This window comes from Molossus molossus, unplaced genomic scaffold (assembly GCF_014108415.1).
Source record: "Molossus molossus isolate mMolMol1 unplaced genomic scaffold, mMolMol1.p scaffold_m16_p_14, whole genome shotgun sequence".
Lineage (NCBI taxonomy): Eukaryota > Metazoa > Chordata > Mammalia > Chiroptera > Molossidae > Molossus > Molossus molossus.
In genome coordinates this window covers 51,058,021-51,071,534 of record NW_023425349.1, presented here as the reverse complement: position 1 = coordinate 51,071,534, position 13,514 = coordinate 51,058,021, and the positions used below count along the sequence as shown (strand labels likewise).

General features: G+C 38.9%; 1 protein-coding gene across 1 annotated transcript in view; it reads left to right on the top strand.

Moving 5' to 3' along the window:
• Positions 1 to 13,277, top strand: part of CUNH9orf135 (chromosome unknown C9orf135 homolog) — a 79,150-nt gene extending 65,873 nt beyond the window's left edge. Inside the window, exon 6 of the mRNA XM_036262099.1 lies at positions 13,095 to 13,277. Within this exon, the coding sequence (XP_036117992.1) occupies positions 13,095 to 13,277 (183 nt within the window). The remainder of the gene's footprint in view (positions 1 to 13,094) is intronic.
• The last annotated feature ends 237 nt before the right edge of the window (positions 13,278 to 13,514 follow it).

Sequence of the window (13,514 nt, the reverse complement as noted above, 5' to 3'; positions counted from 1 at the left end):
CTGGACTCCAGCTCCAGCTGCCTCCTGACTGCAGCCCAGGAGAGGCTCCAGCCATTAATGTTAAAAAATATACACTCAGAAATAAACAGAAATCTCAAATAAAAGGGGGTAACTACCATTTTAGAGGACTGGAAAACTAAATTCATTATAAATTTAATTTATAAATTTAATACTCAGTGGGGTGGAAATGGGGTGAAATTGTTTTAAATTCTTACTTGAGGATATGATTTTTATTGATTTTAGAGAGAAAGAAAGAGACAGAGAGAAAGGGAGAGAAACCAATGGGCTGCCTCCCTTAGGAGCCCTGACAGGGATCGAACCTGCTACCCAGGCATGTGCCCTGACTGGGAATCGAACCCACAACCTTTTTGGTGTACGTGACAATGTTCCAACCAACTGAACCACCCGGCCAGAGCAAGATGTTGTTTTTTTTTATCTGTTGTCAGGCATATTGTAAATTGTTTAAATCTTTCTGGAAAGGAATTTGGCAGTATTTACAAGACACTACTTGATCTAATAATTGTCCTTCTAAGAAATTTCCCCGAAGAAAAATAATTTAAAATCCAAAAATACTCATCACTGAATTATTAATAATGGCAAAACTTGGAAAGTGCTGAATGTTTTAATGTTAGAAATAGTACTGATTGAATATGCTGTAATCATATGGGGAGATTATTGCAGCCTTTACAATATCCATAGATAGCTCTTAGTGCCTTGATAAACATGTAAGGTTAACAAAAATATTAAGATACAAAATTGAACATATATTTTATCTAAACTATGTAAAAATATAAGAAAAAAAACTGAAGAAACTGTCAAAATGCTACTAAAGTTGGCCATTGAGTGGTGAGGTTGTAGGTGACTTTTTTCCCCCTTTACACATTTTAGCCTGATTGTTTATAATCAGGAAAAAACCACAGGGAAACAAATAAGTTATTGAAGAATGCAATTCAGGCCTGATTTCTTATATACATGGAATTTTGTTTCATCTCTAAACAAAAGGAAGTTGAAGACATAATTGAAAACTCCCAAAACTCGAAGGACTAATTTCCCCATAGGCAGAAATACAAAGAATGGGGGATGTATTCTCAGACCACACAGTCTTTAGTCATCAAGGTATATATTTATGGTTTTAATTTTTCAGCATTATTTCTGATGTGTCTCCATGGCTCACTTCCACATTAGCAGCACAGCATGTTTGGCTTTATTTCGAATTTTGTTTATTCACTTCCAACTTCCATGCTGAAGCAATGGATTTTGAGACGTGTTTAAGCTCTGCTCTCTAGCACCCCCATTTAATGAATGCTTGCATTACATTCTTATTGGATACAAAATATTTTAAATTATAATAGTGGATGGTTAAATAACAGCAGAATAGTGGCTGGAGTTATCTTGCATATAAACAAGTACAGACTTCACAAAAGACTAATACATGGAGGAGAATACTTTTTTATTTACTAGGTGCTTTACCATATGGACTTAGAATAAATAGTTCACCACTCACTCAGGTTACCACCTTTGCAATTATGCAGTTCTTAAAATCTTAAAATGTTTAGATTCATACTATTTCGAATTTGTGCATTGATTGAGACTTTATTAACTTTTATATTATGGGCTCTCATGTTTACTTAAATGTATATTTGCATAAAGTGGGACAGCTTTATGGAAAGCGTAAAGAAAATACAAGTTATCACACCAAAGCCTAGACATACGTAAGGAAATACAGAGTATTAGAAAGCTATGAAATCATTTCCAAGGAGAGAAAGGAAAGAGAATTCCAAGCTACTTTTTCAGAACTCCACTTTTTTTTTTTTTTGGTACATGCCCCTAGTGGGAACCGAACCCGGGACTCTCTGGTCCGCAGGTCGACACTCCCACCACTGAGCCAAACCGGCCAGGGCTAGAAATCCACTTCTTACACTGGGTGTTTGTTATGGCTTACCTAATTTCAGTGAAAGATATCTCTTTTAAAAGCTTCCCCATTTTTCCCCCAAAGAACCAAAATAGAGAAAAAGTTTCAGAGAAAGTAGATTAAAGGACTGGTCCGTGGCTGGCTCTTTGTAGGGTACATGGGCCTTTAGGACAGGGGACAAGTGAGCTGTGGATGTATGTGTCTACTGGATATACTCAGGGTGAGTACAAAAAATAATTCGTTCAGGCAGGGACTAGCAAATCAGGAAGATGAAGGGCCCGGAATGAAAACGCTGCACGGCAGTAGAGGGGAGTGAGAGAGCTAGAAGAATCGGAGGCGATGAGCAAAGGGAAGGTACTGGACGTATTGGTATTTCAGAGCTAGAATGGTTCTAGGGGATGACAGAATCCAGGACGTGGTCATGGGAGTGAGTTTCTACAGTAGAATCAAAGCCACTGACTTGAAAAGGTGAGAAAATGATAAGACAGTGGGTTGGCTTGCTTCTAAATATGAGTGTTGGAAATCAAACTACCAGACAACAGGAAAGAAGGGACCAAAGACGGAGTCAGATGATCCTACTGAACTTCGGAAGCTCTTTGGAGGTTCATGGCTCCTCCCAGCCCTGCAGCTGCCTGTTGGGTACATTTGGTTGGTCAGTATCATGTGTGAAGTACCATTTTGTTTTCCCAAATAGAGCTGCCTATTGAATTATCGTTGCAGGCATATGAGTACCTTTAAATCAAAAAGGGTTGTGCATCATAGTTCATTCAGGGAGAGAAAGCTGAGGAAGCGTTTAATAGAGACTTAGGTTTTAAAGTTGGCATGTATTACAAATTGACCACACAGGGCCCATGCAGTGTTTCATGGTAGGTCAGAGAAGAGGCTACATCTGTTTAAAAATTATTCCCAGTAGCAGCAGAATTGGCCTGTCCTACCACTGGGTCTCTAGGCACTGGTATGAATATAGCATTGTTAAAATATTGATATTTTTGTGCTGATTGAAAATTAGCTGTGGCCTTGAATTGCCCAGAGCCCTGCCACCTCAGCGGCCCAGCCCCTTCCCTGGACTCCCTGGACCCAGGACAGCACGATGACTTTCCTGGGCCATAAGCACTTTTGCCTTCATGGGCTCCTTTTTTCATTAAAAAAAAAAAAAAATTGAACAACATGTTTCACACTGTGTTGGTATAAAGACAGATATAATCCAAGTTGGATTGTATTCACCTTTTGGATTTAAAAGCTTATGAAAGAGATAAATTTTAGTCTATATATATATATATATATATTTTTTTTTTGGCATTTGTAAAGTTTACCCATCTTTTCTCCCTTCTTGCCTATTTTTATCTCCTTGCCTATTTTTGACTCTGTTATTGTATTTTATGGCCATGTTATGTGACCCTGTTATTGTTAACATTCTTGAAATTACTCTCAATAAATTAATGAGCATTATTACATAAAACTAAAGCATGTAATACTTTTTTTTTTCCTTCTGGGAAGTACTTTTTGACGTCTATATCCTATTTTAAGCAAAATTTTCTGTTTAATAGGTGCCCAAGTTTTCTGCCACGAGATGGTTTTTGATGTTATATTATAGTCATTATTTCAAGGTTTAACTAGGAGTTTTTACCCTTTATAGTTGGCATCTGCTTTTTTTTTTTCATTCTGGTAAAATATACATAAAATAAAATTTACTACTTTAACCCCTTTTTTTTCCTTTGTTGATTTTTAGAGAGAGAGAAAGGGAGGGGGAGAGAAAGATAGAAACATCAATGGGCGAGAACATTGATTGGCCGCCTTCTACATGCCCCTCACGGGGATCAGGCCCACAGCCTGGGCGTGTGCCCTGACCAGGAATCGAATCGGTGACCTGTTGGTGCATAGGTCGATGCTGAACCACTGAGCCACACCGGCCGGGAATATTTTAATCGTTTTTAGTATACAATTTAGTGGAATAAGTATGATTACATTGTTGTTATATTCATTTTTTTAAATTCTAAAAGAAATGAAATCACTATTGTCAGATTCCAGAAGTAGCACGAACCCTGGGCACTGGGCTCCCTGTGCCTTATGGCTGAGTGGGCCCAGATTTTGGGACCTTCTGGAGTCTAATACCTGCCTACCCAGGGCCCTCTAGGACTTGCTCAGTCTGATCGGCTGGTGCTGTAATGATTGATAAATACTCTGAGTACCACCCTAGACTAAATGCACCTTGGAAAGGAGTTAGAAGTGGGCAGAGTCATTAGAAGCCTTTATTGTTCAAATAGACTCATTCACATAAAAGACACTCCCCAAGGGCCTTAAAAAGAAGACAAGGGCTCTGGCTGGTTTGGTTCAGGGGTTAGAGCATCAGCCCGTGGTCCAGAGAGACCCGAGTTCAGTTCCCACTAAGGGCATGTACCTTGGTTGCAGTTTGTCCCTGGCCCCAGTTGGGGTTGTGCAGGAAGTGGCCACTCAATGTGTCCCTTTCACGTTGATGTTTCTCTCTCTTTCTCTCTCTCTCTCTCCTTCCCACTCTATCTGAACAAAAATGGAAAAATGTCCTCAGGTAAGGATTTAAAAAAAAGACAAGGAAAAGACTCTTCAACACTAAAAGCTGAGACATAAAGTGAATCTAGAACAGGGTGGGGATTCTGTGGAAAGTGTCACTTGTCTGAACTAAATTAGCTTTCAGTTCCCACTTTTGCAATTTTATTCCAGTATAGAGAACCGGTGCGTGTGTGTGTGTATGTGTGTGTGTGTGTGTGTGTGTGTGTGTTTAGTCTAGAATAAAGTGTGGTTTTGCCAAACTTCTACCCAGAAAATTGAGGCTGAAATTCAATTAGGCAATGTTCCAGTCTCTGCGATGTCTTCATGACTTTTATTTTACTGCTACTTTTCTTTGTACTGCTTCACACTATATCTAGTATTTAATTTTCTCCTGTTTGTCCTGTCAATGTTCTGACAATGTCTATTAACCAAAAAAATGACCATTTGTTGCATATGCTTGTTTATCTTATGTATTATTAACTGAAATAAATGAAAGTTTTAGATTCTTCCGCAAATGCAGTAGTGGTGGGGTGCAACTGGAGAAGAGGGAAGGGATCAGATGGTTGTACCTAGTATCTTTTTATTGATGTCAGTATATTCTAAATTGCTGCTGCTAGTTAACCCTGAACATAGCTTTCTGTTACTTGAGCTCAGAAGGAGATGGTGGCCTTCCTGAACCTAAGTTCTTCCCTGAAAGATCTCAGTGTATGTTGTAAATATGTGTGCTGACTTGTATGTATACAGGTAGGCATGCCTTTGTAGCTTATAGGCAAACAGTCCTCATTCTGAGTCTCACGGAACTCTGCCAGCATCAAGGGGCCATATTTTCTAGGTCCCAGCTTCAACCTCAGGATCTACGAATAGTTGCTTATATAGTTCCACCGGACTTCTACAGCTTCTCCAGTTAATTGGAATACAATAGGATTTGCCTTATCGATTATCCTCAGTGAGCCTTGTCTACTCAGTTGTTGGTAGCCATCAGAGCAAAAACCTGAAGTTTCTTGGAGAAGAAGGAATCCTGTCCCAACACCTATAATATAGAATTCCTGCCCGCGCTTCCGGTCTTACATATGAGCCAGTTCCTCAAAGTCTCAGTCTCTCTGATTCTCCTGCATAATCTTCACTGATACAGACGGAAAGATATTCATGAGCTCTCAAATTCTATTTATTTTGATTCTCTTTTATTGATCCTGCTTCTTTCATTGATCCTGTCCCATCCTAATAGCCACTTATTTATGACCAAGTAACCTTTTTGATTAAGGACCTTGGCAGACATTTAAATCAAGTCTACTTGAAAATTAGGAAATAAATATCATAACTTCTGCTCATCATGAGAAATTGTGGCTCTCTATTTTCAGGGAACTCAGTTAATTATTTTTTCAATACTGTGTCCTTTTAGTAGAAACAACCCTATTTTCTCTGTAATTGTGCTTTCACTTACATTGACTTCGGAAGTTAAGTAACCATGATCTCCTCTTTATTCCTGGGTTAAGTCATCAAGCTCAGTTCTACTTCAGGGAACTTGGGATGGTAGGAAACTTCATTTTCTTCTTCTTGATTATCTTTAACTTCTACAATGAACATATTTGACTTTTGTAATGGAGAGAAACAAAACATTTTTTAAAACTGAGAACCCTAAGCCTCAAATTTGTACCTAACCACAGAGTGACAAATATAAAACAGTTGCAGATGTCCTACATAATATAGTTTGAAGAATAAGAAAAATGATATTTCTTTCTATGAGGTTAAAATAATAGGACTAATAAAAATTTGTGCATTAGAAAGAAAAAAATGTAGTTAATAGCTAAGATTCAATTGGCTATTGCTTGGTTTTTGATGCTGGCCATTACTAGAGTCCGTGTGATATTGTCAGCTTCTTTTATGAAATGTTTGTTCACGGAGATACCCTATTTTTCTTTGTGATGAAACCTTGCTATGGTGACTGGATTTATTAATGATATAAATGTTTACATTTATACCCATAGCCTAATCTTCCTTGTACTTCCTATGACTCTTTTCCTTTAGTTGAATATCTGCATTTGTTACTAGTTCGTTTCTTTGTAAAATTTTATCAAATAAAAATTTACTTGATAAAGTAAATTTAGCTGTAGGGTACTTTTTTTTTTCCTCCCACATCACTCTTCATGTGTGCTTAGAAGACAACCTTATTAGGGGAAGACAGGTTTTTAGTCAAGTGCATATAAATGCTAAAGAATTTTATACATGATGTATACTGAAAATAATGGAACAAAATATCACAGCAATCTACTTTTATGTCTACTTCCATTCCATCTGATGTGACATTCACATTAATAAGTTTGCTGCCTAAAACAGCTTTTTAAGAGTAAATGGAGTACCCCAAATGTGCATACTTATAGGCATGCTAGGGTAGAATGGTCTTTGCTGCATGATGCCAGGTGGCTAATAGCTGTCTGTAATGGTGGACACAAGGTTAGTGCGCAGTGACTAATTTGGCCAGGAAACATAACCCGTTATGCATTTTTATGGATGATCTGGCTGAAGGAATTGAGCTATGCTTTCAAATTATCTTACAATATGAAATCAGACAGTTACTGATGTTCCAGAAGGCAGGCCTAAAATTGAAAATGACCTTGAAAATAAAACTATCAAAGATAAAAGGTCCTAAAGAAAAAAGATGAAATCAAATAAGAATAACCAGAGAACAGTTCCCTGGAAAAATGGGACAAACTGGGAAGGACTGGGTATATTATTGACTGAAAAACAGCAATGTCATTTTATTCTACAAAAGGTTGGGGAAATAATGGTGCTTAGAGTAAGAATATAGCACCCAAGGAGCAATAGGGATAGAGTGGGGAGCGGATGGGTATCTAAAAGTAGGATACCCATAACTTAAAGATACACAGTACGTTTTACTGATAGAAGTGGTAAAACCATATTGTTTGTCCTTCATAATGAAAGAAGGTCGAATGGGTGCCCTATTCACCAAGAGAACCCTCCTGTAACATCCTGACCTGCCTTTCTATAATAGGTTAAGAAGAAGAAAGAAAAGGGAGAAGAAAGCTTTCTTAACCTTAAGACACATTTTTCCTGATAATGATTCTTTTGCTGCATCTTTAGTGGTTTCTGATTCTGTAGGGCCTGTTGCCCTTAGTGTTCCTTTATCTGATGCTCTTTATTTTTCCATCTTTTATTAGGATGTTTCAATTGACATTCCTGACCCTTCCTTGAAACAGTACCCTCAGCGATGATGTGAGATCAGGCCTTTGTGTTAGTTGTGTTTTGTCAGGTCTTGTCCTCCATGAAGCTTCTTTAAAAGTGAGCATTCTTCAAACTCTCTCCCTTCAGAATCTCTGACATTGCAACACACTCTCCATATCTTTCCTTTTGTCTCCTCATGGTTTCTTTATAAATCCAACCATAAGCATCCCCAAGATTTGGGTCCCAGAACCCTGCTTCTCTCATTTTACACAATCTCAGAGAATTCATACACTCCATGGCTCCCCAACCACCACTTTTTTGGGGGAAACACATTTTTATCTAATTTCAAACTTACAGAAAAGTTGCAAGACTAACACAAGGGACTCCCATTTAATCTTTACTCTGAGTCATCAATTGTTTAGCATTTGAGAGGAGGCTGGAGACATTGTGGTCCTTTACTTCTAAATAATTCAGTGTGCTTTTCCTAAGAACAAGGACTCATAGCTATGGTAAAGTGCTCAACCTCAGGAAAGTTGATACAGTATAATTACGAAATCCACAGTCTCTATTCAAATGTAATTCACAGGCCCAATAATGTCCTTTATAGCTATTTTCCCCAGTCAATGATCACTGCTGTGCACAGGGCACTGACCTCCCTCCAGGCCATCTGCTCCTCAGCACCACCTTCCAAACACAGATTTTGTACTGATGTCATCTCTAATCAAGTATCCAAAATCTGACTCATCTTTTCCTCCTAAAAGCAGTCCTCCCCATCTCCATGTCTTCCTCATTCTTTTTAATGATGTTACAACTCTCCCAGCCATCCAGGTTTGAGGCTATGGAACATCTTTGGTTCTTTATCCCCACTTAGCCAGGGAAGTCCTCCGTGTTCTTCCTGGGAGGTGTTTCCTCCAGTCTGGCTCTGCATAAACCGTTGTGTGCTAATGCCCACTCATTCAACAGCTCAGGCACATTTTTCCAGTTACCAGCGTCTACCTGAAGGGCTCAGAAAAAGCCTGCAGTGATTATTCTGTCTTAAATTAACTTTGTCAGCACTCAGGGTCTGTGAAGCCCCAAAATAATGGAACAGCCAACAACATGTGGTAATTCAAAAATCTGTTTCTATACACAATTTCTAAACATTTCTTCCTACTCCCACTAAATTGGTGTTGAATAAACATTTCATCATTATGTTAGGATGTTGAAAGCATAGCAACTGTCTGCAACTCACATATACAGAGGAAGTGTGTCTAACGGATAACTGGCCTTCTTCCCAAGCCCACCACAAGAGGGAAAACATTAACTCTCCAACCCATTTAAAGATTAGCCTGATTCTATAAATTAAGTAGTTCCTATAGGAAGTGTTTAATCTCCTTTGAAAAACTCACTTTCTTAGAGATCCTTTCCCATCTCGTTTGCGCTTAAAGAACTAACAGCAGAGCCGAGACTGCTATTGGTTAAAAAGCCTGCTTGAAATGTTGGCCTTTGGTTGGCATCTAGCAACTTGGCTTTCCAGATGATATTCCCTAATAAGAAGGGCTCACTCTGCCTAAACTGTGCAAACAATATGGTTTATGCTGAACACCTGCTTTCCTTCTGCAAGGCTGGAATGTTGGTATGTTCCTAGCAGAGGGTGCCTGTCTGACCAGCCTCCCACAAAGTCTTCGGCCACTGAGTTTCTAATGGGCTTCCCCAGTAGAGAACCTTTCACAACTCGTTGCTGGGGTAATTGAGTGCATCCCGTGTGACTCACTGGGAGAGGACTCTCAAAAGTTCACACCTGGTTTCCTCTAGACTTCAGCCTATATGCCTTTTCCCTTTGCTCATTTCGCTTTGTATCCATTTGCCATAATAAATCATAGCCCCCAGTACCACTGTATGTTGAGTCTTGTGAGTCCTCCTAGCAAGTCACTGAACCTAGGGATAGTCTTGGGAACCCAACACATCCTGCCTCCTCCCTGTGGCAGATTGTTTTTGTCCCAAAATGGCCACAACACACCTGCTACCCCACATGATCTTACAATGTGACTTTAACAGAAAGGAATCTGTGTTGCCTCCCCCAGAACAGGTTGAACTGTGACTACGGCAGAAGTGATGCTTGTGACTTCTGAGGTTAGGTGATAAAAAGCAGGATAGCCTCCTCCTGGTTCTCTTTGTGCCATCTTCACTCTCAGACCCAGTTATGCCATGAAGAAGCCCAAGTGGGCACGTGGAGAGGGCCTGTGAGGTTGCTCTAGTCAGCGGCCACAGCTGAGGTCCCAGCAGACAGTCAACATCAACTACCAACTGAAATGAAAAGAGGGTTCCAGCCCCAGCCCTCAAGTTACCACCAGCTTTCAAGTCTTCCTAGCTGAGACCCCAGACACTGTGGAGCAGAGATGCTGTCTTTCATGTGCCCTTTCCTAATTCCTGATCCCAAAAATCTGAAAATGGCTATTGTTTGACATGCTATGTATAGGTTGGCCTGTTACACAGCAATAGTAACTGTAACTCTTCCTAAGGTGGCATCCAGGTATATGGAGGGAAGGATACAACTGAGCATCCTGATGCCAGGGGGGAAAAAATAGGATATTTGTGTGTGTGTGTGTGTGTTTGTGTGTGTGTGTGTGTGTGTGTTGCCTGTTCTGGTCTCTGGGGTGATATGCCTAGTCCACTTGGTTGCTCTTTTCCTTGCTGGCATTAGTGGCTCTGGTCTCTGGACTTTATTAACTGTCAGTCTTTTTCTGTTTCTCTCTGGACTTATTTGGAACCCTCATGGCATGTTGGGATTGCTCAGTCTTATTTTCATTCCTATAGATACTGTTGACCCCTCGGAAGCCTTCTGTGACTCCCAGTCCCAGATCTAATGCTCAGTTCTGCAGCTGAGAGCTGAACCCCCACTGCAGACTTGCAGCTACTTCAGAGTCTTGTTTACGCCACAAAATACCCGACGTGGCTCAGGATTGATGGCTCTCAGACCCTCCCTCTGCCTGATCATGCTGCTCTACCGGCGTGGGTATGTGCCCCAGGAAAATGAAAGGGTAGCCTGAGAAGTATTTTGTTTCAGGAGTTCTCATGAGAAATGGAGGCCAGGAGAATCCCGCCCCCATGCCTTTCTGCCATTATTCTCATTTATCTAATGTACTCCTCCGTGTCCAGGTCAAAGAGAACCTGCCTGATTAAAATCTAGGTAGGGATGAGTACATTAGGAAATACACTGGCTGCTTCTGCTGTCTTGCCCCCTGATTTTCTTCCTACAATTCTCCAGACTCTTTCTTATCTTCCTACTCTCCATTTCAACTCTTGGTTAAGCCTTATTGACAAAGCATATTCTTCTACACATTTGGAGAACTCTATGACCTGTGTCTTCCAGGTTGGTCATTGATGTTCTGAAGTCCGTTAAGACTGTGAGCTGGATTGCAAGGAGTGTGTGTGTATATCTGGGTGCCCATGAGCCAGTCAAGCTGACACAGAAAATTAGCCATCACACCCATTAACAGTCATTCTTCATTCTTCCCCACCTCCTGAAAAGCTACTTTTTATCTCTGTGGACTTACCTATTTTGGGCATTTCACATAAGAAATCATATAATGTGTGGTATTTTGGTTTAGCTTCTGTCACATGGCATAATGATTTCTATGCTATAGCACCTATCAGTACTTTACTTCTTTTATTGCCAAATAATATTTCACTATGTGAATAGACCACATTTTGTTTATTCATTCATCAGTTGATGTCTTAAGTAGTTGAGATCCGATTCTAATCACAGTTCCTGAATCCAGTCCTTTCCACCTTCAGTGTTTAGTACCTTCTGCTAACAGACTCCTTTTCCTAAAACATCACATGTAATCTTGTCATATTATAAAATGAATCGTCGTCTTTGCATAAGAGATGCTAAAGGAACACATTGACCTTTCCTGTTTATTTATTTTTTTATCTTTACCCGAGGACATTTTTTCATTTTTTGTTCAGATAGAGTGGGAGGGATAGAGAGAAAGAGAGAGAGAGAGAAACATCGACGTGAAAGGGACACATCGAGTGGCTGCCACCTGCACGACCCAACCAGGGCCGGGGACAAATTGCAACCGAGGTACGTGCCCTTAGTGGGAACCGAACCCGGGCCTCTCAGGACCACAGGCCAATGCTCTCATTTGACACTCTCTTCAGTTTGATGGCCACTGGGGTAGGAATGAGCAGATCCTGCTTTCCTCTCACAGGGCAGTTTTGGCCAGTGATGTTCAAATCTCTTTTAAAGGGCCATACCTGTTTAAAACAAACAAGCAAGCCCCAAAGAAATAGACCCCCAACAACAAAAAGCAAAAGCCCAAACTATGTAGAAAGGGATATGAATAAGATGTGGCTTTAGGATTTTATTGTTTGTATTTCTTTTCATCTCTCAATTGTTAAGAATTTCATGGGGATCCTGGAAGGATAATGGATTCCACAGTCAGATGGTTAGTTTGAAGTCCTGGCTGAGTCACTTAATTTTGGCATTCTTTAAATTCTCCCCTTCTGAGATTTTTTAAGCAAATTATCTTTTCTTATATGTAAAGTGGGAGTAGTACTTTCTACTTCAGAGCCCTGTTATGAATGAAAAGATATGAACACTCAACTAGTATGCCCACCCCATAATAAGCATTCAGTAAATAAATAAATACTATAATTATTTTTATGGTTGAATATAGTGTTAAAGTTTTCAATTATTTTCAATAAAGCCAATCTAAGATTTGGACTATATTTAGGTGTTCTTTCATTGCTTTATAGTTTTGGTGATTTAATTTCAATATTGTTCTAGTGCTTTAAAATTTGTACCAATTTAAGGGAGAAAATTATATAATCAGTTTAAGGGCTTTATGTTCCTTGTCTACCATTACCCTTGATGTAAACTGGAAGAATCATTATTTCCTCTGGGAAACGGTCCATGCGAGTGTCTTGTTTTATTACAATAGAAGCTTTTATGAGGGCTCTAAGGGTAAATTCCTTAAACACTATGCTGGATTATGCTGAAGTAAATTTCTCATAGGAATGAATCTTCAAACTTGGCTTTTACTGGTAAATGTAACTTGGTAACAGTTATTAAAGATATAACCCAAGATATTATTCTTTGGAATGATTGTAACACATTCAATTTTAAAAGGTATTGAATGGTAGATAAATTGTAATTGTTTGGGTCCTATGTAGATGATCATACAATTTAAATTGTTCTTTATCTGTCAATTTATGGTTTAAAACCATTTTAAACGTATAATAATTTATTTTTAGTTTCATAAATAAAACAACCATGAACTAGTTTCTTCTTTCAGAATTATAAGTACTTATAAATGCAATAGCCATTTTTTCATTGGTATATTTATAATTTGAGAGGTTAAATTAATTGTCTGAAAATTAACCTTTGTTCATAATAAGACTAACACATTGAAGATCAAGTTTTAGTCATCACTCCTTTTTACATATTCCAGTTATTCAATATCATTTCTTTTTCTCTTCCCCCCCATAGGATTATTCTTGTCAAGATGATTATTCAATAGTCCACAGAAAATGCCGTTCTCAGTTCACGGATCTAAATGGTTCCAAAAGATTTGGCATCAACCCCTGGCATGACGAGAGTGGGATTTATGCTAATTCATATGTAAAACAAAAACTCTACCCATTAACTGGTGGTCCTATTGTCCCGTTTTAAAATCATATGTGAAATCAGATTCTCCAACTAATGAAAGAATAGTGAATTTAACAATTGATGACTTTTAATCTTAATAAATACAATGGAAATCATACTTTATTTTCTTTAAATCAAAATTTTATATTCTAGACCTATGTGTATAATAATATTTTCATAAGCTACTCTGGTATTAGTATATATACCACTGAGGGTATACAACACAATTTTAGATAGTACTTGGTGGTGGTGGAATTTTAT